The sequence below is a fragment of the Oncorhynchus nerka genome, unplaced genomic scaffold (genome assembly GCF_034236695.1).
Source record: "Oncorhynchus nerka isolate Pitt River unplaced genomic scaffold, Oner_Uvic_2.0 unplaced_scaffold_2416, whole genome shotgun sequence".
Taxonomy (NCBI): domain Eukaryota; kingdom Metazoa; phylum Chordata; class Actinopteri; order Salmoniformes; family Salmonidae; genus Oncorhynchus; species Oncorhynchus nerka.
Window position 1 is genome coordinate 109 of NW_027038880.1, and position 25,468 is coordinate 25,576.

General features: G+C 44.2%; 1 protein-coding gene across 1 annotated transcript; it reads right to left on the reverse strand.

The window, feature by feature from the left end:
• Nucleotides 1-450: 450 nt before the first annotated feature.
• Nucleotides 451-23,664, reverse strand: LOC135567192 (fibroblast growth factor receptor-like 1; the record flags this gene model as incomplete). The annotated part of the gene is made up of 5 exons (XM_065014623.1): nucleotides 23,573-23,664; nucleotides 13,728-13,825; nucleotides 861-947; nucleotides 624-735; nucleotides 451-521 (listed from the first exon to the last, which is right to left on the reverse strand). Coding segments are annotated over exons 1-5 (460 nt in total), but the record flags the coding sequence as incomplete, so codon positions are not given.
• Between the last annotated feature and the right edge of the window lie 1,804 nt (nucleotides 23,665-25,468).

Genomic DNA, 25,468 nt, shown 5'->3' on the forward strand with positions numbered 1-25,468 from the left:
CCTCCTCCCCACACACCAGAACACAACCCTCATTCTCAGACCTGCCTTCTCAATATGCTTCTCATATACGTACATGATTAGACAAGCACATTCATCCATGGAGTAGGGATATGAGTAAGACTTACTGATCAAACGCAGCCGTCTGACGAAGGTACATCAGAGAGCAAGGATCTCCAAAAGGTTATGGTTCCTCCTCAAATCCAGACCCGGCGTTACTATGATTACGTGGCAATTGTATCAACGTTCACATTGAGTTTCCATCCATGATGGCCAATATATCATTATCACAACGTCCATAGAACTCAGTCTGCAGGACTGTGATACAGTATATAATACAGTATTTTATGGTTCTTTCCCTGAGGAGTCTACCTCATACATTAGCAATGAGATCTTGGACTGACTCGTTAAGTGTATTTATAACTCAGGCCTCTGTGACTGTATGATACTTACGTATGACCTCCACTTTGTAGGTGGCGTTGATCTCCCCGGCTTGGTTGGAGATTCTGCAGGTGTACTTGCCGCTGTTCTCCGGGGTCAGGTTCCTCAGGCTCAGAGTCCACTTCTTCTGGCGCCCCTCGCCAACCTCGCGCTCCGATCAGCGGCCTGTCATCCTTCAGCCACACAAGGTCTGGCCGAGGTTACCGCTGGCTGTACACTTCAGCCGCACAGAGCTCCCCACTGGGCGGGCAATCACCCGTTTCCTCATTTTAGCAGGCTGTGTGAAGCGGGGACGCACTTTGGGAAAAGGAGGAAAGAGAGTTTTGGGTTTACTACTTTGCAGAGATGCATAACAGAATCATAAAATAAGACTCAATCTAATGCAAATAACTTCAGTAATGTTGCTTTTTTTATGATCTTACCTAGTTTTCCTGATAGGTGGTCAGGGTCATACTCTGAGTCCACCCCACCAGGGACCCCTGGCCCAGTCTTATCAGCACCAGAGTCATCTGTAGGGAAAAGGAACAGAACATTTATATTTTAACATTGCAAGAAAATATGCAGCATATAATTGAACATGGTATAAAAGTTATGCCCAATACTCACACAGGAAAGGCCTTGGAGGTCTTAACAGAGGGTGATGACAGAGATATGAAGTAAGCCTATTAGGGTTTCACTAGTGTTAAACTTGAAAGACTTCTGTTGCCATCTGGGCTAACATCAACTGGAGTGACCTTCCAGTTCTGATCTCAGAGGGGTGTTTTTCTTAGTTATTTCAACGCGGTTTATATAATTCATTCACATTCAAAGCTGAACACTATCAAATATGTTATTATGGAGTAGACACAAGTTGTTAGTCAGATTCACCTCTCCTCTAACTCAGGACACAATGAGGCTTATGAGTATTCCCTTACAAAAAAGATTGCCGTTTGAAACTGCAGTAAAAGTGCAGTAACTGCAGTCGACTGGGGTATTTTGAACTGAACTGCAAATTTGCTGCAGTAAAAAAACTGTTATTTTGGATGCAGTATTTTCAGCATACTGCAGTTATACTGCACACTGACTGCAATCTTTTTTCGTAAGGGATTCAACAAGCAGTGGAAAAATGTTTCAGTTCAATTCAATGCTTTTTGTTTCACACTTTTTACATTTTAATTGACATGGCCCCCAGCCAAACAGGCACAGTAAAACACGCTTGGCTCCATCTGAGTAAATTTAGCATTTATAGGATACACTGAGGGGGTACATGCTAAGGTCACACGCTGTAACATTTGGGAGGAATATGATCAGTTTTCATAAGTGCAGCTCTGAAAGACAGCTGTGGAGTTGATGTCATTGACTGACTGACTTCATGTGGTGGAGCTAAGACACGGCTTAGTGAAAATATTATCAATGAAACATAATAGATCATTTGTAATGCATATCCACTTCGTGAGGTAGACATTGATGAATTTATGGAATGTATCATGTTCCTTGCCAACTACTACCATTCCTCAGAATACCAAACATTATGACCAATTATAGAAGTTCAACCAAAGCAGAGCAGGGTGTCAGATTACACATGCCACTACTGCACTGAATCACTTCATGCTAGTAGAGTCATTCACAAGTTTCAAATATACCAGCACTGAGCTTGTCAGTTCTAACGTTGCCTACTTTCTAAAGCTTCACATTCTGAAGTATGCACTATAGAATTCTGATATTGACGTCAAACACATTTCATAAATTAAGTGAATGTGTTACTCAGTACTTAGAAAATACGTCTTATGAGGTACATTTCATAAATAAATATAACATTTATGTTCTATTGTCATACACCATAGGTCCCCTAACCTTTTTGCCCACAACCCCTTTTGATATTTAACAAAATGTGCGACCCCACCATGTAAAAAAAGTGATGTAATCAACGGCCATTATTTACTTTTTAATTGGGGCTGACTGTAATGGTTTTCCTCCTCTTCGTCTGAAGAGGTGTAGCAAGATCGGACCAAGATGCGGCGTGGTAAGTGTCCATGGTTGTTTATTTAAAAACATGAACTGAACACTCAATGAATACAAAACAATAAACGTGAACAAAGCCGAAACAGTACCGTGTGGCGAACAAACACAGACACGGAAACAATCACCCACAAACACACAGTGAAACCCAGGCTACCTAAGTATGATTCTCAATCAGAGACAACTAATGACACCTGCCTCTGATTGAGAACCATACTAGGCCGAAACATAGAAATTCCCAACACCAAGAAAAACAAACATAGACAACCCACCCAACTCACGCCCTGACCATACTAAATAAATACAAAACAAAGGAAATTTAGGTCAGAACGTGACAGTACCCCCCCCCAAAGGTGCGGACTCCGGCCGCAAAACCTTGACCTATAGGGGAGGGTCTGGGTGGGCGTCTGTCCGCGGTGGCGGTTCTGGTGTGGGACGCGGACCCCATTTCAACATTGTCTTAGTCCGCCTTATTGTCCGCCTCCGTGGCTTTCTCACCACGGCCACCCCTCTCAATGACCCCACTGGACAGAGGGGCAGGGGCTCGGGACAGAGGGACAGGGGCTCGGGACAGAGGCTCCGGCGCCTCTGGGCTGAGGGGCTCCGGCGCCTCTGGGCTGAGGGGCTCCGGCGCCTCTGGGCTGAGGGGCTCCGGCGCCTCTGGGCTGAGGGGCTCCGGCGCCTCTGGGCTGAGGGGCTCCGGCGCCTCTGGGCTGAGGGGCTCCGGCAGCGGCGCCGGACAGGCGGGACTACCTGCAGGGAGGAGACAGAGAGACAGCCTGGTGCGTGGGGCTGCCACAGGAACCACCAGGCTGGGGAGACCTTCAGGAGGCTTGGTGTTAGGAGGAGTCTGAAAGACCGGGCTGTGGGGGAGCACTGGAGCTCTGGTGCGCAACCTTGGCACCACTTCCCCAGGCTGGACAACTACTCTAGCCCGGACCCTCCAGAGTGCAGGCACAGGTTGAACCGGGCTGTGGGTAAGCACGGGAGATCTAGTGCTTACTACACGCACTCTCACCCACTCCCAGCATTTGCCCGGCACGAGCGGGAGCGCGCAGAGGACGCACTGCACCTCCCAGCGCCCTGGAGACACAGCACGCAGAGCCGGCGCAGGATAACCTGGACCAAAACTGCGTACCGGCGACCAGACCCGCTGAGCAGGCACCATACGCCCTGGCTCAATGCCACTCGCATGGCACTCTCGGGGGGCTGCCCTATAGCGCACTGGCCAGGCATCAAAAGATTGACCGTGCGCTTAACCGCATAACACGGTGCCTGACCAGTAATGCGCTGCTTATCATAAGCACGAGGAGTGAGCTCAGGTCTGCTACCTGGCTTAGTACCACACCTCGTGTGCCCCAAAAAAATAATTTGGGGCTGCTCTCTCGTACCTGTCGCACTGCCGTGCTGGCTCACATCGCTGGCTCCTCTCCGGCTGCCTCCGCTCTCCTAGCTGCCTCCACCCACCCATGGAAGGCGATCCTTTCCCGCCAGGATCTCCTCCCAGGTGTAGCAACCCTTGCCGTCCAATACATCCTCCCATGTCCATTCCTCCTGTGATGCTGGGCTGTGGTTGCTGCTGCTGCTGCTGTCGTCGCTGCGGTTTACCACGCCGCTCAGCTTTAGCTGCCTCCAGCTCTGCTTTAGGCGGGCGATTTTCCCCAGCCTGTGCCCAGGGTCCCTCTCTGTTCAGTATCTTGATCCCATGTCCAGGAGTCCTGTGATGCTGGCCGCTGTTGCTGCTGCTGCTGTCGCCGCTGTGGCTTTTTACCACGCCGCTCGTGGTCCTTGGGTGGGTGGGGTGATTCCCAGTTGAAAGCCTCTTCGTCTGAAGAGGAGGTGTAGCAAGGATCGGACCAAGATGTGTGGCAGGGTGGTGGCCCGCGGGTTGTTTATTTAAAAACATGAACTGAACACTCAATGAATACAAAACAATAAACGTGAACAAAACCGGAAACAGTACCGTGTGGCGAACAAACACGGGAAACAATCACCCACAAACACACAGTGAAACCCAGGCTACCTAAGTATGATTCTCAATCAGAGACAACTAATGACACCTGCCTCTGATTGAGAACCATACTAGGCCGAAACATAGAAATTCCCAACACCAAGAAAAACAAACATAGACAACCCACCCAACTCACGCCCTGACCATACTAAATAAATACAAAACAAAGGAAATTTAGGTCAGAACGTGACACTGACAGTCTACTGTAAATCAATCCCACAATACTTTGGACTGTATTTCAATTTGAAGATAGTATGGTTTGAAGTGACTGAAATGCATCAGAACGGAGTTCGGAGTTGTGAAGAGCATCAGGCAATAACATGTTGATATTCTTTTCCCCACAGTCTGATTTAGTGCCTGGTCTACTGAGTCCTGCACGGCTTGTGGGCATTGTAGAGGGAAACAGAAGACCCATACCACTGGGGGGAAAAATTATGAATCAACGTTGTTTCCAAGTAATTTCAACCCCAAAAATCAATGTGATGACATTGAATCCAATGTGGAAAACTAATTGGATTAGCAAAAAGTCATCAAAGTAAGGGGTTTTCGTCTTTTTTTCACACAACATTTAACCTAAATCCAATGACATGATGAAATGCTTTGTTGATTTCACTTTGAATTCACGTTAGTTGACAATTCAACCAAATGTAAATCAAAACTAAACGTTGAACTGAAGTCTGTGCCCAGTGGGATACGTGTTCCTAAGTGATGGGGGTCATAATATTTTGTAGCTTAAACAGTTCAAAAGATAGAGCAACGTTTGTAGGAAGAAAACAGACACCGCTCTGTTTATTATAACCACATCTAGCGGCTATCGGAGGATACTGATGTTACTTCTATGAACCAAGCACAAGTTTTTATTTTTTATTTTAGAGTTTCTCTCACGACCTCATTTTCAAATCAGGCAACCCCTAGTTTGGGAAACACTGCCATACACATTGTACAGAGCCTGAACCCAGTGTAGCCTCCAGTAAAATGTGTCCAAATCCAGTTTGGCGCACACTCTGCGTTTGAATGGGACAGGTAAAGGGACCAGATGTGGCTTCTAACCCCCCACTCCAGGCACCCTCTGACTTTCCCCAAACCCCCCAAAGCTGTCTATGGTCCTCTGGGCACAAAACTTGCATTGTCTGTCACCTCCAGCACCAGGCCCAGTCATGATGTCATGACTATTACAAACAAAAAAAGTTACTTGGCCATTTTAAACTGGAATAAGAACCATAAAGTCCCCTGATGTCCAGTATTGAAGGGCTTAAACTGGCCAACTATAATAACCCATTCCCTTTAAAAAACAGCCTCCATTGGAAGATATATTTCTCTGCTGCTCACTTGGGCTCTCCACATTCCTCCCGGTTCCTGAACTTCCCAATCCAAACAGAACACGGTCCCATGCTGCCCGGAGATTCTTTTCACATTTGATTTGTTCCTGAATCTCTTTCCTCTCTATTTTCTTGAGGTCCTTAGGAACAATGGTACCCTTTATGAGTCTGGGCCTAAACTGCTATCCTAGGCTGCTATTGTCTTTACACAATGTTGGCTCACTGGACCTGCAGACTGGGGGAAGGCAGGACATCTCAGTGCTGCTGCATAGTTGTTATTGTTGGAATACTGAAAAATACAATTATCAGTAAAAGGAGAGGACTTGCAGGCCTCCCTGTCAACCCTTTTTGTGTCCTCTCTCTCTCCTTGAGAGGAGCCCTATCCTCCCTCATCAAAGAGTAACTAAGAACAGCAATCCACTCGGATTCTGCAGGACAAAACTTTCAAGCGATAAAACATGTAGACTACTTTGTATTCCAATTGTATTACCAGAATGGAATATAACTTCTAAATAAACACAGCACATTTGTACATTTAGAGATGGAAGGGAAAGGCAAACACCCACGCACCCACGTACCCAGACACATTCAGTTACAGACATAATGTTGGGAAGACAGGCAAAGTAAACGGCTAACAACAACCAAAGAATCCATTGAAACTATCTCTCTAGCCTACTGTACCACTGGGTCTGGTGCCCTCCCTTCTTTCTCTCCTCTTCATTCACAAATCCAGACAAAGGTAATAGGTCACTCTCACTCCCTGGCCTTGAGCTTCAACTGAATCTCAGGAAAATGCCCCATCATTCTGTGGGTCACAATGAGTTTCAGATCTGAGTCATATGCATGGTTTCTGGGTAGCGTCATATTAAAAGTGATTTCACTATGAATGGTATTATTACTTGGCAAACTACATTTCGTCAGCCGGTGATTGTCAAGCAAATAACTGTCGGTCTCACGGTAATTGACAGTGATAAACACATTTAGCATCTCCTGGCTTCCACACATAGCCTACAAGCTACTGATGATGACCTTTGGATTATCTACATTTTAAAAAGTCTAATAAATCCATGTAATATAGCCTACACCTTCACAACAAATCCATTATTTATTTTAGACAGGTCTAAAGAAGCATGATATGAAGAAAATGTAGTCTATTTCAGAAGAACAGAATAGCATACTCTGAGTTGTCCTTATGTTAGGTCCTGATCTGGCTATGATAGATAAATGGCTGTGGGCTACACTAGTTAATTTAGCAGACAAGACTTTCTTCGAATTCCGTTGCATTATTTTATATTATGAAGAATACAATTTAACAAATATTTTCTCCCAACGATTTGAGGGAGTGCGCACATACATCATCAAACAACCACCATATGTTATCAGCCACACATAATGCAGTGTATCTGGACAGTCAACAAAGTCTGTACTATCACTTCCACTACAGCACTTCTACTATCACTACCACTGTACTATAGAGATTTAAAGTATCCATGTAGAAATGAAGGCTACCATGATCCTCTCTCTGTTTACATGGTCTGTGCTGTGTCAACACCGTGTTACAGTATAAACTTTACACCATGCTAATTGTAAAAAACGGATCAGTGTAGATTGTGTATCTGTCTGTCTGTCTGTCTGTCTGTCTGTCTGTCTGTCTGTCTGTCTGTCTGTCTGTCTGTCTGTCTGTCTGTCTGTCTGTCAGTGTGGCAGTCATGTCCCTATCTATTCCAGTCCACCAGCAGGAGGGGTGAGGGGTGGGGTGGGGGCTGGGGGGTGGGGTTAGGAGGGTCGGGTGGGAGTCAGTTGTCAGGAGACCACCCCAAACAGAGCACAAACAGCCAGCTGGGGCGATTGAGGAGGCGCCATGTTGCACTGGCTGACCAGATTCTTGGGATAGCTCAGGGGAGGACAGGCTGCCCACTGGCCGATTTGGAGAAGGATTGCTTCTACAGCCGTGGCTGGACGGGGAAACACCCTTATATCACCAGGACCACCCCCTTTTCTTTCTCTCACTCTTTTCTCTCTTTCTTCCTTCCACATCTTTCATTTCTTTCTTATACCCCTATCCCATTGTTTCTCCCCTACTCGCCCTCTCCTTCTCCTCCCTGCCCTTCTCTCTTTATGTCCTGATTAAAAAGTGTGTTGTTCACTACGGCCCTTGAGCTTCAAAGCCAGCCAGGATATTGAACAGCACTCTTTCTGAGCTCCAGTAAAAATAATCCACTCAAATGATGGATGCTGTTTGCAGAGCTACCCTGGAAGCTAGCCATTATTACACCTCCCATTTACAATACTTCAAATAAATAATCTCTCTGAGAAGTCTACCAGCCTTCCCCACCAGGCATTGAACTATATACAAAACACTATTAAAATGTCTAATAACTAGGTACATCAAGAGGTACAATCATTTCACCATTGATTGGAAACGTTCCGCTCACAATAATTATGGACCATTCTACCGTTTTTAGGCTGTCAGTTCTCCCAATGTATGACTTCCGTCCTGTAAATGTTTTAAAATGAGGCTCCCCTAATCTCCGTAGCCAAAAAGCCTCTGACTGCACTGCACACCTGATAGGACTATTATAAAAACAAAGAAACTGGTGATGTGTGCCAGTCCCTGGCTGGAATGATGGATTAGAGAACAGCAAGGAGAGAGAGAAAGAGGAGAGCGAGGGAGAGGCCTCTGTGGTCTTACAAAACAGATATGTGGAATGACTGCTGAGAGACTAGTGTTGGGTTGTCACGCATTCACCACAAACAGTGGGAAAGAAAAACAGAACCAACTCCATCAGGCTTAAGAGCGAGGCCAAACAGTTTGTGATGGAGATCAGAGAGGGTGAAAATAATGGTGTTCAGTTTAATAAAATACACATGAGAAAACAGTATCCCTCAAGAATCAAGAAAAAAAATGCCTTTGAACTTTTAAAGGTAAGAGACATCTCTGTCCTGTGTGGGAGTAGATAGTAATACAAGCAGGCATGTTGAACTTATCTTATAAACCTCCCCCTGTTTCAGCACTACTTGAAAGCCTAAATACTTTTCATTTCATCAAACTGCAGATGCCAAGCTATATAAATCAGTTTTGAGTTACAAACACTACTACAGTATGTAAGCAGCAGGGTTGGAGAGTAATCTGATTACAAAAAACTTCAACTGTAATCAGTTACAATACCAGCAAAACATATTGTAATCAGGTTACAGATACTTTTTAAAAACTAGATGATTACTTCTTGGATTATTTTTAAATTCAGAAAGGATGTTTGCAAAAATACACTATGACACCTTTCTGCTTTCAATGACATTTAATTCAGCATTGAAAATAAGTTTGTTCTATCTGAGCGAGTTCGGGACCACAACCGTGAAACAACTATGATAATAATTCAAAATGCAGTTTGATGGATCCTTCTTGTTTTCTTTCGAATGCCTCCATGAAAGTGATCCAAAAGTAACGTGAAAGTTATCCGACCATTGCTACTGTTTGGGTAATTACTGATTACATAATTTTGGGATAAGTAGGCTAACTAGTAACTGTAATGGATTACATTTAGAAAGCATCCTACCCAACCCTGGTAAGACGAGAGGGAGAGATGCTATCTATCATTTGATACATTGACTTGATTGATACAAATGGTGCTGTACTCTGCAATCATATGGATTGTTCTGAACTTAGCATGATCCACTGTCAATCATGTGGGCAACCTTGAAACTTTGCAATATCTGATAAATGTTCGAAGTTAAAAGTAGTGCTCTTATTTTCCATGTACAGCAAAATAATGTAAGTACAGTACAGTCATAGACAACCATGAAATACAGCTCTAGTGTGAATTTTGACATTCTCCTTCAGTGTGTCTATAAATTATTTTTATTGTCCAGGAACAGTCAACAGATAAAACATTTTTTTGGGGGAAGGGGTACTTTACCCCTTTTTCTCCCAATTTTGTGATATCCAATTGATAGTTACAGTCTTAGCTCATTGCTGCAACTCCCATACTGACTCAGGAGAAGGAAGGAGAGCCATGCGTCCTCCTCCGGAAACACGATCCTGCCAAGCCACACTGCTTGACACACTGCTCAAGCTTAACCCGGAAGCCAGCCGCACCAATATGTCGGAGGAAACACCGTCCAGCTGGCGACCGAAGTCAGCTTGCAGGCGCCCGGGCCCGCCACAAGGAGTCGCTAAATCGCAATGGAACAAGGTAATCCCAGCCAGCCAAACCCTCCCCTAACCTGGATGACGCTGGGCCAATTGTGAGCCGCCTCATGGGTCTCCCGATCATGGCTGGCTGTGACACAGCCTAGGATCGAACCCGGGTCTGTAGTAATGCCTTAGACCGCTGCGCCACTCGGGAGACAATCAACAGATCTACCCTCTCTCTGACTTCTCAGTCAACTTCATCTTTAACTTGAGCCAAAATAACTTTGTTAGAATAACACTTCCCCAGATCCGCATCTCGACCCTATGATACTACCCAACGGACACCATTCTCTTTACTTTCTGTTGTCCTGGTCTGATCTATGTGATTAGGGTTCTACTCCAAAATAAGGCCAGTTTGAAAGGCCACCACCTTAGTCACTGTTCTAGCCAGCTACCACCCGGTACTACCCTATAGAGTAATTGACCACTGGTCACTTTAATAATGTTTACATACTGTTTTACGCATTCTAGAGATGGCTCATCCTACAGTATATAACTACTGCTATATACACCTTTTCTAGTCATATACTGTCCATACTGTCTTTACACACCATTATATGTATATATATTTATATTCCGTTCTCTGACATTGCTCGTTCTGATATTTCTTTTTCGGGATTATTGTGTTTTTTCTGGGGAATAGTTACAGGGGACAGGAGGGGATGAATGAGCCAATTGTAAACTGGGGAATATTAGGTGACCGTGATGGTTTGAGGGCCAGATTGGGAATTTAGCCAGGACACCGGGGTTAACACCCCTACTCTTCGATAAGAGCCATGGGATCTTTAATGACCTCAGAGAGTCAGGACACCCGCTTAACATCCCATCCGAAAGACGGCACCCTACACAGGGCAGTGTCCCCAATCACTGCCCTGGGGTATTGGGAATTATTACACTGTTGGAGCTATAAACACAAGCATTTCAAAGCACCAGCGATAACATCTGAAAATCTGTGTATGCGACTAATACAATTTGATTTGATCACAAGACCAGGAAGCAGCTCCTCCAGTCGGCCCCTGCCATCCACCCCCCTCCCCTGCAGGAGGCTCTGGACCTAATTAGGCATCTTAAACTAAACAGTGCTATCACACTCCAGTCCTCTCATTCATCACGCTCTACTCTAGCACAGAGTAAACTGTACTGTACAGTTGCTTGACTTGACTGAGAGTTACAAGTATGTCTCTTGCACATGAGACCATCATGTCCTCTTATAAGCTTTAAGAGGCTTAATAGTTTAACGTTAAGGGGAATATGTTTCTTGTTGGACAATTCCAAGTTAAGGAGCCCCTGCCTTGACAAACTACAGCTTAGCCTGGGGAGAGGGAAGAAGTGAAGATCCGCTTGAGTCACAGAGGATGATGTAGTATGAAACAATATCCTATTCTCTCTGTTGACTTTGGGCTTAAGTGGTGAATGATATAACAGATATAGGAGAGGAGGGTATCAACTACAATCCCTCTCCTAAATCCCTTATTTCAAAGCCATGACTCCATGGTATGTTGTTGTCTTTAACATCTGTAAATCGACAAGATCTTGACCTGAAGGAAACGTTATGACTGACTTTGAAACACTTCCTTCAAAAGATGATGGGTAATGGTCTGAGTCATATGTATGGTTTCTGGGTAGCGTCATATTAAAAGTGATTTCACTATGAATGGCACATTTGGCAAAACTACATTTCGTCAGCCGGTGATTGTCAAGCAAATAACTGTCGAACTCATCACCATAATTGACAGTAATAAACACATTTAGCACTCCTGGCTTCCACACATAGCCTACAAGCTACTGATGCTGACCTTTGGAAGATCTACACCTTCACAACAACCATTATTTATTTTAGACAGGTCTAAAGAAGCATGATATGAAGAAATGTAGTCTATTTCAGAAGAACAGAATAGCATACTCTGAATTGTCCTTATGTTGGAACCTGATCTGGCTATGATAGATAAATGGCTGTGGGCTACACTAGTTAATTTAGCAGACAAGACTTTCTTCAAATTCTGGCATTATTTTATATTATGAAGAATACAATTTAACAAATATTTTCTCCCAACGATTGAGGGAGTGCGCACATGCGGCCATTCTGTGTTGAGAGGTTAACAAAGAAATAGGTATGCTTAATTTAGAGTTGTTATTAATGTAACTTTATTTGTTATACAAACGTTAGGCTATATGTTTTCGATTTTTAGATTTAATCATTTTAATGTTTTTTTGCGCAGGCTTTACACTACACTACATCAGTCACTCATTCACAGTTTGACAAGCACTTGATAATCTCTAGAATTTCATGGCGGCATTCCCTTAGACCGTAATGCACCCTAAAAAAAAAATCCATGCCTTTTTGCGACCAGTGGCCATTGTGCCCTTCTCCTGAGTGCTGCGTACTTCATCACATGATCGGGTCTTTCTCACAGGCTACAAGTGAAGACAGACACATCGGAGACGCAACTGTGCGAGTCCTTATCCAATTCCGATGTGCATATTGAAGATATTGGAAGAACTGTCCACATTTACTTTTCGTCAGCCAACAAGATGAGTAGGCCTAACGAACAGCAAAAACCCTAGCCTATGTCAATCTACTATCCCCATAGTACAAATGTTGACCTATTTTATTCTGTGTGAGAAATAAATATTGCAAACATAGTCTGGGACAGTTGTGGGATGCGATAGATCTCAAATTAATACAATCACTAGCATAAAAAAAAAGTATTTAAGGCCTCCCGGTGGTGCAGTGGTTAAGGGTGCTGTACTGCAGCGCCAGCTGTGCCACCAGAGACCCTGGGTTCGCGCCCAGGCTCTGGCGTAACCGGCTGCGACCGGGAGGTCTGTGGAGCGACGCACAGTTGGCCTAGCGTCGCCCGGGTTAGGGAGGGGTTGGCCGGTAGGATAACCTTGTCTCATCGCACACCAGCGACTCCTGTGTTTCCTCCGACACATTGGTGCGGCTGGCTTCCGGGTTGGATGGCGTTGTGTTAAGAAGCAGTGCGGCTTGGTTGGGTTGCATCGAGGATGCATGACTTTCAACCTTCGTCTCTCCCGAGCCTGTACGGGAGTTGTAGCGATGAGACAAGATAGGAGCTACTGAAAACAATTGGATACCACGAAAATTGGGGAGAAAACGGGTAAAAAAATGTATTTATGCAATATGGCTGACGCAACAGATTTAACTTAACGTTTAACTTAAAATGTTGAAATAAACTATTAGACTATTTCTTCACATTATAAGCGCAGCAATGCGTACATGGTAGTTTTAAGCGCAAATTTTCCATTAGCGGAAAACACCATTATCAAAAGTGACTGAAACACAACTATGCATGTAATGCTTTATTATAAAAGTGCATTTTTATAAACTTGAAACTCACGTGCTGCTCTACACACTTGTAAAGTGGATTAATGTGCTGAATTTTAAAAACGGTATTTGGCCACTTTAGTTGTGATATAAATCTTATTAAAACATATAGGCCTCAGTGAGCTAGGCTACATCACACAATTCCATAGCCTATTGAAATGTTCCGCAACATGAGCTCATGGGCTCTCATTAAGTGTTTGATTAGATTTTCCAACACATTTGCATTAACGTAAGAGTGATTAGAGGGTCAATAGAGTGCTGAGTACCAGGCAGTTAGCAAGTTTGGTAGGCTACTAATGACCAGCAGCAGCATTAGAGCTTGGAGAAGCCTAATTACCATGACTAAACGCCACGTGGAATTTGACTGCCTTCATGACTCATGACTGCCGGTGTGTCACCGCAAGACAACTTTCTACTTACCAATGACAATGAGGGTATAGTTGATGCTGACACTGCCAAAGCCGTTGGTGGCTTTGCAGATGTATGTTCCAGCATCCTCAACCTCCACTTCCTTGGATCTTCAGGCCCAGGCGGAGGATGCGGAAGCGGGTCCAGCCACTGTGGATGTTGTGGCCGCCTTTGGTCCACATGATGAGGGGTGGCGGGTCTCCTTCAACAGGGCATGGCAGCTTGATGGAACTCCCCAGGTGCACTGACTGTCTATGGGCCACCCTCTCAGCCACCAGCGGAGGTCCTGAGCAACACACAAACAATCGATGAGTTTAACTTTTGCCTAAATTTTATTTAAACATTTAATACAAAGACTAGATTGATATACAGTACTTTACTTTAAGACATGAAGGTCGGTCAATACGAAAATTTCAAGAACTTTGAAAGTTTCTCAAGTGCAGTCAGAAAAACCATCGAGCGCTATGATGAAACTGGCTCCTCATGAGGACCGCCACAGGAAAGGAAGACCCAGAGTTACCTCTGCTGTAGAGGGCAAGTTCATTAGAGTTAATTGCACCTCAGATTGCAGCCAAAATAAATGCTTAACAGAGTTCAAGAAACAGACACATCTCAACATCAACTGTTCAGAGGAGACTGCGTGAATCAGGCTCATGGTCAAATTGCTGCCAAGAAACCACTACTGGAGGACACCAATACGAAGAAGAGACTTGCTTGGTTCATGAAACACAAGCAATGGACATTAGACTGGTGGAAATCTGTCTCTTGGTCTGATGAGCCCAAATGTGATTTTTGGTTCCAACTGCCGTTTCTTTGTGAGAGGCAGAGTAGGTGAACGGATGATCTACGCATGTGTGGTTCCCCCAGTGAAGCATGGAGGAGGAGGTGTGATGGTGTAGGCGTGCTTTTGCTGGTGACACAGTCAGTAATTTATTTAGAATTCAAGGCACATTTAACCAGCATGGCTACCACAGCATTCTGCAGCGATACGCCATCCCATCTGGTTTGCACTTAGTGGGACTATCATTTGTTTTTCAACAGGACAATGACACAAAACACACCTCCTGGCTGTGTAAGGGCTATTTGACCAAGGAGACTGATGGAGTGCTGCATCAGATGTCCTGGCCTCCACAATCACTCGACTTCAACCCAATTGAGTTGGTTTGGGATGAGTTGGACTGAAGAGTGAAAGAAAAGCAGCCAACAAGTGCTCAGCATATGTGGGAACTCCTTCGAAACTGTTGGAAAAGCATTCCAGGCTGGTTGAGAGAATGACAAGAGTGTGCCAAGCTGTCATCAAGGCAAAGGGTGGCTACTTTGAAGAATCTAAAATGTAAAATGTATTTTGATTTGTTTAACACTTTTTTGGTTACTCCATGATTCTATTAAAAAAGAAAACCCTTGAACGAGTAGGTGCGTCCAAAACTTTTGACTGGTACTGTACATCCATAAACGACATATTATACTCACTCATATTTCATTTGAAATTAATTGAAACAATTTATATCTGAATTGGGCTGAATTGAATGAGGCAACATCTCTTGGATGCTTTTAGGGAAGATGGGGGCTCATTTATTACCTCCTTCCTTCATCTGTTTACCCTGAGATGAAACGAGATTGTAATAATTGGACTAGCCTTGTCATCCATTATAGACAGAGAGAGTTGAAGGCTCTGCCTGTGTGTAGCATGGGAGATCAAAGCGCAGTGGACAGGGCAGGGCCACTGTAAGGAGGATAGTAGCCCCTCGTCCTGCTCCTAATTGGCTCAGGTTGGCCTCCTCAGATCTGGTGAAGTGGAGCGGGCTCAGATGCTCTGTGATAGTAATGTTACTTAGGAGGCCTGCACAACTCACTGAGACAGCTAAAGCAGTGCTTTGGCAAAGTTGGCGGGGTTATATCCTGCCTGTTTGGCCCTGTCCGGAGGTATTATGGGATGGGGGCCACAGTGTCTCCTGACCCCTCTTGTCTCAGCCTCCAGTATTTATGCTGCAGTAGTTTATGTGTCGGGGGGCTAGGGTCAGTCTGTTATATCTGGAGTATTTCTCCTGTCTTATCCGATGTCCTGTGTGAATTTAAGTATACTCTCTCTAATTCTTTCTTTCTTTCTCTCTCCCGGAGGACCTGAGCCCTAGGACCATGCCTCAGGACTACCCGGCATGATGACTCCTTGCTGTCCCCAGTCCACCTGGCCGCGCTGCTGCTCCAGTTACAACTGTTCTGCCTGCGGCTATGGAACACTGACCTGTTCACCGGATGTGCTACCTGTCCCAGACCTGCTGTTTTCAACTCTCTAGAGACAGCAGAGCGGTAGAGATACTCTCAATGATCGGCGCTGAAAAGCCAACTGACATTTACTCCTGAGGTGCTGACCTGTGCTGAAAACTACTGTGATTATTATTATTTGACCATGCTGGTCATTTATGAACATTTGAACATCTTGGCCATGTTCTGTTATAATCTCCACCTCGCACAGCCAGAAGAGGACTGGCCACCCTCATAGCCTGGTTCCTCTCTAGGTTTCTTCCTAGGTTTTGGCCTTTCTAGGTTTCTTTCCTAGCCACCATGCTTCTACACCTGTATTGCTTGTTGTTTGGGGTTTTAGGCTGGGTTTCTGTACAGCACTTTGATATATCAGCTGATGTAAGAAGGGCTATATTAATACATTTGATTTGACTTAGATACTAGCTAGGCGGTGCATAAAGTGGACAGACAAACGGTGAGTGTACTGTAGCCTTCCACTGCACTCTGACCGCTCCATGAGAGAAGGTGAACCCTATGCTGTGTTAAATCTACCTCACTAACTTTAAGCATCAGCTGTCAGAGCAGCTTACCGATCACTGCACGTGTACACAGCCCATCTATAAATAGCCCACCCAACTACCTCATCCCCATATTGTTATTGTTTTGTTGCTCTTTGCACCCCAGTATCTCTACTTGCAAATCATCATCTGCACATCTATCACTCCAGTGTTAATGCTAAATTTGAATTATTTCGCCACTATGGCCTATTTATAGCCTTTACCTCCTTAATCTTACTACAGTTGCACACACTGTATTTATATTTTTCCCATGTGTAACTCTGTGTTGTTGTTTTTGTCGCACTGCTTTGCTTTATCTTGGCCAGATCGTAGTGGTACATAAGAACTTGTTCTCAACTGGCCTACCTGGTTAAATAAAGATGAAATAAAATAAATAAATACAATCAATATCTAGCACACAGACATTCTCCCAGATACACACACAAGGAGTGCACAGGCTCTGCCACCCTCTCTGATCTTACTGTTCTGAAGCATGCACAGGAAATTGTCATTGTAATTGCCACTGTTTAGTTCTGCAAGGAGGACGTGGGGGACTTGTCAGCCGGCCCATATCTCACTCCTCTGCTAACAGAAGAGCAGAACAGAGGGGCTCAGTGTTCAGTCCTCCTCAGCAGACTATCTACTCACAACCACAGAGATAGAGGTCACAACACATGGTGTAAATACCCACTGCCCTGCCTGAGTCCCACAGCTTAACTAACTCAGAGCTAATGGGTGTTAATCTAATGCAATCAACTGCTTCTCAATGTGCAATTAGAACAGAGAAGCTATATTCTACCACAGATTAAATAGAACAACCAACTAATTTCTGAGGTCTGTATCAAACTGTCAAAATGCACTACTTCAACATTAACAGAACAAAGTCTTAAGGGTCAAGTTTTTCTAACCCCACATCCTTCTTCTATATCACGTGTTAAAATACAAATTATCTTTTGAGAAATTGTATTTTCAAAAAGGGCATTGTATGCAAGAGGAAGCACAAAGCAAAGTATTTCTTTAGTGTTGTTAGAGACTTGAGAGCACTCCAGAACACTTCTTTGCAACAAAAAACCAAGCTCTTCAGTTTTTGGCTTGGCCGCCACGCCAAGTGCGTGGAATGTGCAACAAATTATTTCCTCCCTCCGTCTCTCCTCTTAAAAAGCCCTTTGATGTGCTTTTTGAAAAAACAACATGAAGAGGTGCTGAAAGTCAAGGCCACCGTCTGAATAACATAATGAGTATTTGTGCTGTATGCCTGACCAACATCCTCTCCTCAACAGGAATACTCCTCCTCCGTCTCAAGGAGAGGTTCTCTTAACCTTGTAACTGAAATGAAGCCTCAGATAACATGCTTAGAGAGGCCCTCACTATGAAGTGAATACTCAACAGGTCCATTGCAGTGATATCAGTTTGTAACTCTCTCACACTTAGATTCAGTTTGTTCTTTTACATGTTCTATGACACATCATTTACTTACTTGATCTACCCTGAGGAAGTCCTTATATGTCAGTGGAGGAACTCTGCTACTAAACAGTGGGATGACAAATGGAACTCTGGATGATTTACATGAAACTGGTCAGCACTTCAGTGTTAACACAAATGGTTTGCCTTATTAGCATCCCTGTGAACGGAAAGCGATACACATGACCGCATGCATGGGCTTTCCAGTTTTGCTGCAATGGTGAAGGGCCTTGCTTTAGCGGAGCTCTGTGTGTGAATGGAATCTTTCATAACGCAGGAAGAGAAGGAGGTCTGGCGACATAGAATTAGCTCCGTTTTTCTTTGCTCAATTTGGTGATGGATTATTTTAAGAGAAAGGGGTACATTCAAAAGGAGGCATTCATTCTTGTGATTCAGGCTAAATATAGCTCTGGTTTCATGAACTGTTTTGAGGGTTAAGAAACTGTTGATTCAACATAAGGACACATCTAGAGAGAGAAAACGGAATACGAAAATAAAAAGAAGAGAGAGGAACACACACAAGCAGACTATGCTAGGCTGACAGTCTTAGGTGATGTTCAGATATGTTGGCAGCTCTTCCTCCTTTCTGTTTTCTTCAAAACACCTGTAGATTTCTATAAGAGTGCTTTGGTCTTTCTAGTCAACGCAAACAGGTCAATAAAGGATTGGCTGTTCTGCTGACAGACATTAGAATAGAGAACAGATGGGTCTCATGAAACCACAGTGAGACATACTGGGTGATGCAATACAGTAAACCCAACTGATTAGGTCTTTGTACTAGAGGTCAACCGATTAATCGGAATGGCCGATTAATTAGAACGATTTTCAAGTTTTCATAACAATCTGAAATTGTTATTTTTGGACACCGATTTGGCCGATTTAATGTTTTATTAAAATTATTATTATTTTTTAAACTTTTATTTATCCTTTATTTAACTAGGCAAGTCAGTTAAGAACACATTCTTATTTTCAATGACGGCCTAGGAACAGTGGGTTAACTGCCTTGTTCAGGGGCAGAATGACAGATTTTTACCTTGTCAGCTCGGGGATTCAATCTTGCAACCTTACAGTTTACTAGTCCAACGCTCTAACCACCTGATTACATTGCACTCCACGAGGAGACTGCCTGTTACGCGAATGCAGTAAGAAGCCAAGGTAAGTTGCTAGCTAGCATTAAACTTATCTTATAAAAAACAATCAATCAATCATAATCACTAGTTAACTACACATGGTTGATGATATTACTAGTTTATCTAGCGTGTCCTTTGTTGCATGTAATCGATGCGGTGCATATTCTCGAAAAAGGACTGTCTTGCTCCAATGTGTACCTAACCATAAACATCAATGCCTTTCTTAAAATCAATACACAGAAGTATATATTTTTAAACCTGCATATTTAGCAAAAAAGAAATCCAGGTTAGCAGGCAATATTAACCAGGTGAAATTGTGTCACTTCTCTTGTGTTCATTGCGCACAGAGTCAGGGTAAATGCAACAGTTTGGGCCACCTAATTTGCCAGAATTTTATGTAATTATGACATAACATTGAAGGTTGTGCAATGTAACAGTAATATTTAGACTTAGGATGCCACCGTTAGATAAAATACGGAACGGTTCCGTATTTCACTGAAAGAATAAACTTATTGTTTTTCGAGATGATAGTTTCTGGATTCGACCATATTAATGGTATTTCTGTGTGTTATTATGTTATAATTAAGTCTATGATTTGATAGAGCAGTCTGACTGAGCGATGGATGGTAGGGACCAGCAGGCTCGTAAGCATTCATTCAAACAGCACTTTTTGTGCTTTGCCAGCAGCTCATCACTGTGCTTCAAGCATTGAGCTGTTTATGACTTCAAGCCTATCAACTCCCGAGATTAGGCTGGTGTAACCGATGTGAAATGGCTAGCTAGTTAGTGGGGTGCGCGTTAATAGCGTTTCAAACGTCACTCGCTCTGAGACTTGAGTGGTTGTTCCCCTTGCTCTGCAAGGGCCGCTGCTTTTATGGAGCGATGGGTAATGCTGTTTCGAGGGTGGCTGTTGTCGATGTATTCCTGGTTTGAGCCCAGGGAGGGGCGATGAGAGGACGGAAGCTATACTGTTACACTGGCAATACTAAAGTGCCTATAAGAACATCCAATAGTCAAAGGTATATGAAATACAAATCGTATAGAGAGAAATTGTCCTATAATTCCTATAATAACTACAACCTAAAACTTCTTAACTAGGAATATTGAAGACTCCTGTTAATAGGAACCACCAGCTTTCATATGGGCTCATGTTCTGAGCAAGGAACTTAGATGTTTTTTACATGGCACATATTGCACTTACTTTCTTCTCCAACACTTTGTTTTTGCATTATTTAAACCAAATTGAACATGTTTCATTTTATTTGAGGCTAAATAGATTTTATTGATGTATTATATTAAGTTAAAATAAGTGTTCATTCAGTATTGTTGCAATTTTCATTACAAATACTAAAAAAAATATTATAATAATCGTCCGATTAATCGGTATCGGCTTTTAGTGGTCCTCCAATAATCCGTATCGGTATCAGCGTTGAAAAATGATAATCGGTCGATCTCTACTTTGTACTACACTAACTCACCCACTCAAAAGTATTTCCTCTCCATTTATCGGTTTATTTGATCCCCATTAGCTTTTTCAGAAGCAGCAGCTACTCTTCCTGGGGTCCACAAAAACACAAGTAACAAAACACTGATTCACTGAGAGACAAGGAGAGTCACACAAATGTCAAATATAACAATATACAAACAATACAACAAAACAATTATGTGTGTGTGTGTTTTTGTCCCCTCGTTCCATGAGATGTTGTTAAATCTGTTTTTTAAAGGTCCTTTTGCTGTTTGCTTGAGTAGTTGGAAGGGAGTTCCATGTGATCACGGCTCTGTAATACTGTGAGTTTCCTTGAATTTATTTTGACCTTGGAAATTTGAAGAGATCCCAGATGGCAAGTCGTGGGGTATGTATGGGTGTCTGAGCTGAATGTTATTTGATTATGCATAAACAAAACAATTTTCTCTTAAACACCATGAGCCACTGACAGAGATTCAACATTGATGAGATTCAATATTTTGACTCTAGCAAGACATTGTTCAGAAACACTGATCCAAAATCAGCTTTACTCACCAATCCTAACTTTAACCATTTGAAAGTATTAAACCACTCTTGTTGCAACGATCGTGTGTAGAGACAGTTTCCTTAGTGACTGTTTCCTTAGTTAAGCATACCAGTCTCCAGGCAGGGGCAGGCATCAGTCTTCACTAACTGCCCAGCGGCATCAGTGTTCAGTGGAAGCTGTGGTTCAAGGGAAATACCATCTTACTATAAATCTCTTAAAACCTCAGGGAAACTTTTATATTGCAAAAAAACAGTGGGATAGCATGTTACACATTTAATCTATCCAAGCCAGCCAAAACAGGAGGAGGAAAAAGGAAGGTGGATATGAAATAAATAAATAAATAAATAAATGAAAGCAAGAAACCGAACCCAGGACCAGCGGTTTTTACTTGAGACTTTAGAGGTTGAGTGTTGGGAAAAGGTGAGGTAGTCATCATGGCATGGGGAGTGTGTGAAAGGCCAGAGCTTCTGTCCTGAGACCACTGCTGCGCCAGGCTGAGCTATACATTTCACAAGCACAGATAAAGATCATTCAGAGAAGGGACACCCTGGCGACTCAAGAATAGATGCCAGGTGACAGAGAGAAAGAGGGGGGGGCAGCGATAGGGTGAAAGGGGAGGGGCAGAGAGAGAGAGAGGGAGAGACAGAGACAGAGGGTGGGTTCTCTGACAGCAGTGGGTAAAGAATGCTGTCTTTTTTCTTATCAACCCCAGACACCCTGCCCACCAACTTCACCTCGTCTGGTAATCAATACCTTTTATTTGACCCTTTCACCTCTCCAAACAATAGATAAGAGAAGGGTAAGACGCTACACCTGGCAGGGGGGGGGCAATAAGGCTTTTTGGCACCATCTGATGTGGGCTGAATAGCCACAGGTACAGTGGTGGGAATACCAGGAGAGTAAGAGCTATTAGGGTGGCATGAGAGACTATGTAAAGAGGGAGGAGAGGAGAGAGAGAATGCTCCTGCCAACCTATGTTATCAATGTTAATGAATTGAAATACAACTGCTGCCACTTCAAAGCTGAGAGGAAGCTGGGTCTGACAATTATAAAGTTCAGCCTCCGCTTCCCCTCCTTTGGCCCCATGCAGAATAACAGGCTCCTGCAGGCTCCATCAAACAAACAGGAAAAAGGCAGAAATGAGTCAGCGTCATAAAGCTTCTGGAAACATCTCCATCACACAGCATACTTCTAACAGGCCCTACTGTGGAAGCCTTTGAACTCTGAGCTGCTATATTTCATTAGGCTTGAAGGCCTTCTACCAGCCGCAGCTGCTGCTGAGGGGAGAAGTGTGTGTATGTATGCCAGAGTCCATGCTGCAATCACCACAGGACCACTGGACCAAGGACATTATCACATATCCGCTATACTCTGCCATCCTGTCTGAGTGACTGTAGCTGTGCATGAGAACCATGTATCAATAACAATTACTGATGCTATATAGCTTTTAACAGGTAATTTTGAAAAAGCATGCATTGAGTGCTGGAACAAATGGAAATGTTAACCCCTTTGGACATAGCCATATATGTTGTGCTGAATATCAATACTATAACAGAGAGCACATTTGTTTATGAAGCATTGCTTTACTGCTCATCTGAGTATGTGCAAAGGCCTGGTTTGTCACAGGGAGAGCACAGTGAGTGCCATTCACTACGCCACGCAGCTTTATCTCACTCCATTAGCCCACAAAAAGCATGGTGCACACACAGAGCAGAGAGTGGGCTTAGGGTACTTATCGGAGGAGAGGGAAGGAGGGAGAGAGAGAGGAGGGAGGGGAGTAAGAGAGGGGGTAAGGTATAGGGAAGAGATTGAGGGCAGTGAGAGAGAGGATAAGAGAGGGGAGTTAAAGATGGAGAGAGAGAATGGAAGAGAAGTTAGAAAGAGAGGAGTAGGGTGAGGGTTAAAGAAGTAAGAGAGAGGTTGATTTAGAGAGCCGAGGCTAAGATGGCAGTGAGGCGTCCTTGAACACACAGCCTCGTAGGGACGCGTAGAGGAGAGTTGAGGAGTGAAGGGGATTAGAGGGTCCAGGCGGCAGTAACCAGGAATGTCAACAATCTCACACCCTGCTCCCTGCCCCCTGGTCTGGTCTGGGCTCAGCCTCTGGCACATGACACATTAAAACAGAAAACTATTTTCTCTCTGTGCGTGTGGATGGGGGACAGTAGAGGGCATATGTGCACCTGTTTATTGCTATGCTTGTCAAATGATTGAGAGGAGCGAAACATGTCAAATTATTGTGGCCTCCCCACACCAATACAGACACATAGATAGAGTTATTCATCTGTACATCAATCTGTCTACCTCAGCAACCACAGTGGGTTAAAGATTAAACTCCCCTTCGGGCCTCCCGAGTGGTGCAGCGGTCCTCAGTGCTTGAGGCGTCAATACAGGGAGACTCATGAGGCGGTGCACAATTGGCCCAGCTACGGGTTAGGGGAGGGTTTGGCGGGGATTACCTTGTCCCATTGCTCTCTAGCGACTCCTGTGGCGGGCCAGGCGCATGCACCCTGACACAGTTGCCAGTTGGACGGTGTTTCCTCTGACACATTGGTGCAGCGAGCAGTGTGTCAAGAACCAGTGCGGCTTGGCAGGGTCGTGTTTAGGAGGACGCATGACACTCGACCTTCGCCTCTCCCAAGTCCGTACGGGAGTTGCAGTGATGGGACAAGACTGTAACTACCAATTGGATATAAAAAATGTGGCAAAAAGCAACAAAAAAACAACAATAAAATAAACTCCTAATTAGGTTTGAACTAATACTCCTTCCTCCTCAGAAATCAGTCTGACAACCCGGGCAGGTTGTTTTTCTGCCTGCTCTCTTCCCTTCTCTAGCTGCAGGGTTTGTATTATTTGGTGCTTCATGGGCCCTGATAGTCAATATAGAGGTTGTCTCTGTCTGTGTACTCTGCTACTCCCTGCACCCCCTTCCTCCTCTTTTCTCCTCTCCTTTGCCTCCCCTGCATTCCAACATGGGTCTCAAGCATGGCCAACACTATTTCATCTGCAGTCAACTGATTGGGTCTGTTGGTTAGGTCATAGTCTTCCCTGCTTTATCAACAAGTCAACAGTTCCTGAAAAGCCATATGGAGATAGAGATCTGTACAACTGGTCCTTCCTAACTACTAGAACACCAAAAGTTCTAACCATTAGACCATTAGGCCTTTCTAAGCACTAGGCTAGTCTAAGCACTAGGCCTGTCTAAGCACTAGGCCTGTCTAACCACTAGGGGCTGTCTAAGCACTAGGCCTGTCTAACCACTAGGCTTGTCTAACAATTAGGGCTGTCTGACAAGCTAGGCCTGTCTAACCATTAGGCTGTCTAACTGCTAAGCCTGTTTAACCACTAGGCCTGTTTAACCATTAGGCCTGTCTAACCACTAGGCCTGTCTAGTAAACAAGGCTGATTTCATCAGCAGCACCAGCAGTGTGTGTCTGTATCTGAGGTCAGAGGGGGCCCATAGAAGATCTGTGTGTGGTGACCCATACTGTACCCTGGCCCTGTGTGTGTGCCCCTCCATTAGCTGCACCCAGCAGGAACCCTACACCCCTGTTACTGTACGTTCTGAGGATCACCGTCCCTCCACATGACACAATGAAGCGTTTACACCAGCGCCTTTGTCAACAGGCCTTTACACAGAGAGAGCCAATGACAGAATGGGATGTAACAGCAATGTCTGGGTAGAAAGGGACAATTCAGACAGGAATGGGAGTAAATGGGGAGGGGGGCAGAGGAGAGGGGGGGAGAGGAAGAAAGGGGGGAGACATAGACGAGACAGAGGGAGAGAGTGAAGACGAGAGAAACAGATAGGCAGACGGGATGGGGGAGTTAGAAAAGCTCCTACTGACAGCCATGGGGCCTCTTGACAATCCAGGAATATTGTCTGAAATCAATCTGTCATCGTGGAGCTGTTGTGCCTGTCATTACCCGGAGGTACCCGCCCTTCCACAGTGACAATTTGTTCACCGCTTTACCGGTTCATCTTACAGGTCTTCCCCACAAAGGTCACTACACTCTATCCATCTCTGTCTGCCAGTCTGTCTCTATCTCTCTTTATTTGATCTGTCTCTGTCTCCTTCATTCACCAACCTCACACATGGAGTCACACAGTCCCTTTACCAAAGCACCTGCAGAAATACATTTGCAAAGTGAACGTGATGCACAAAAAAAAATTATTACGTAACTTAGACGGATACGGAAATCACACACAATCAGCAAATTCAGCTAATGGCCAAATTTGTAATTCATGTAAAGACAGTTCATGGGTATTGACCTCATTTTGTCAGTAGAGGATGCCTGGTTATTCTTTAAAAGTGCATTCCTCACCATCTTAAATAAGCATGACCCATTCAAAA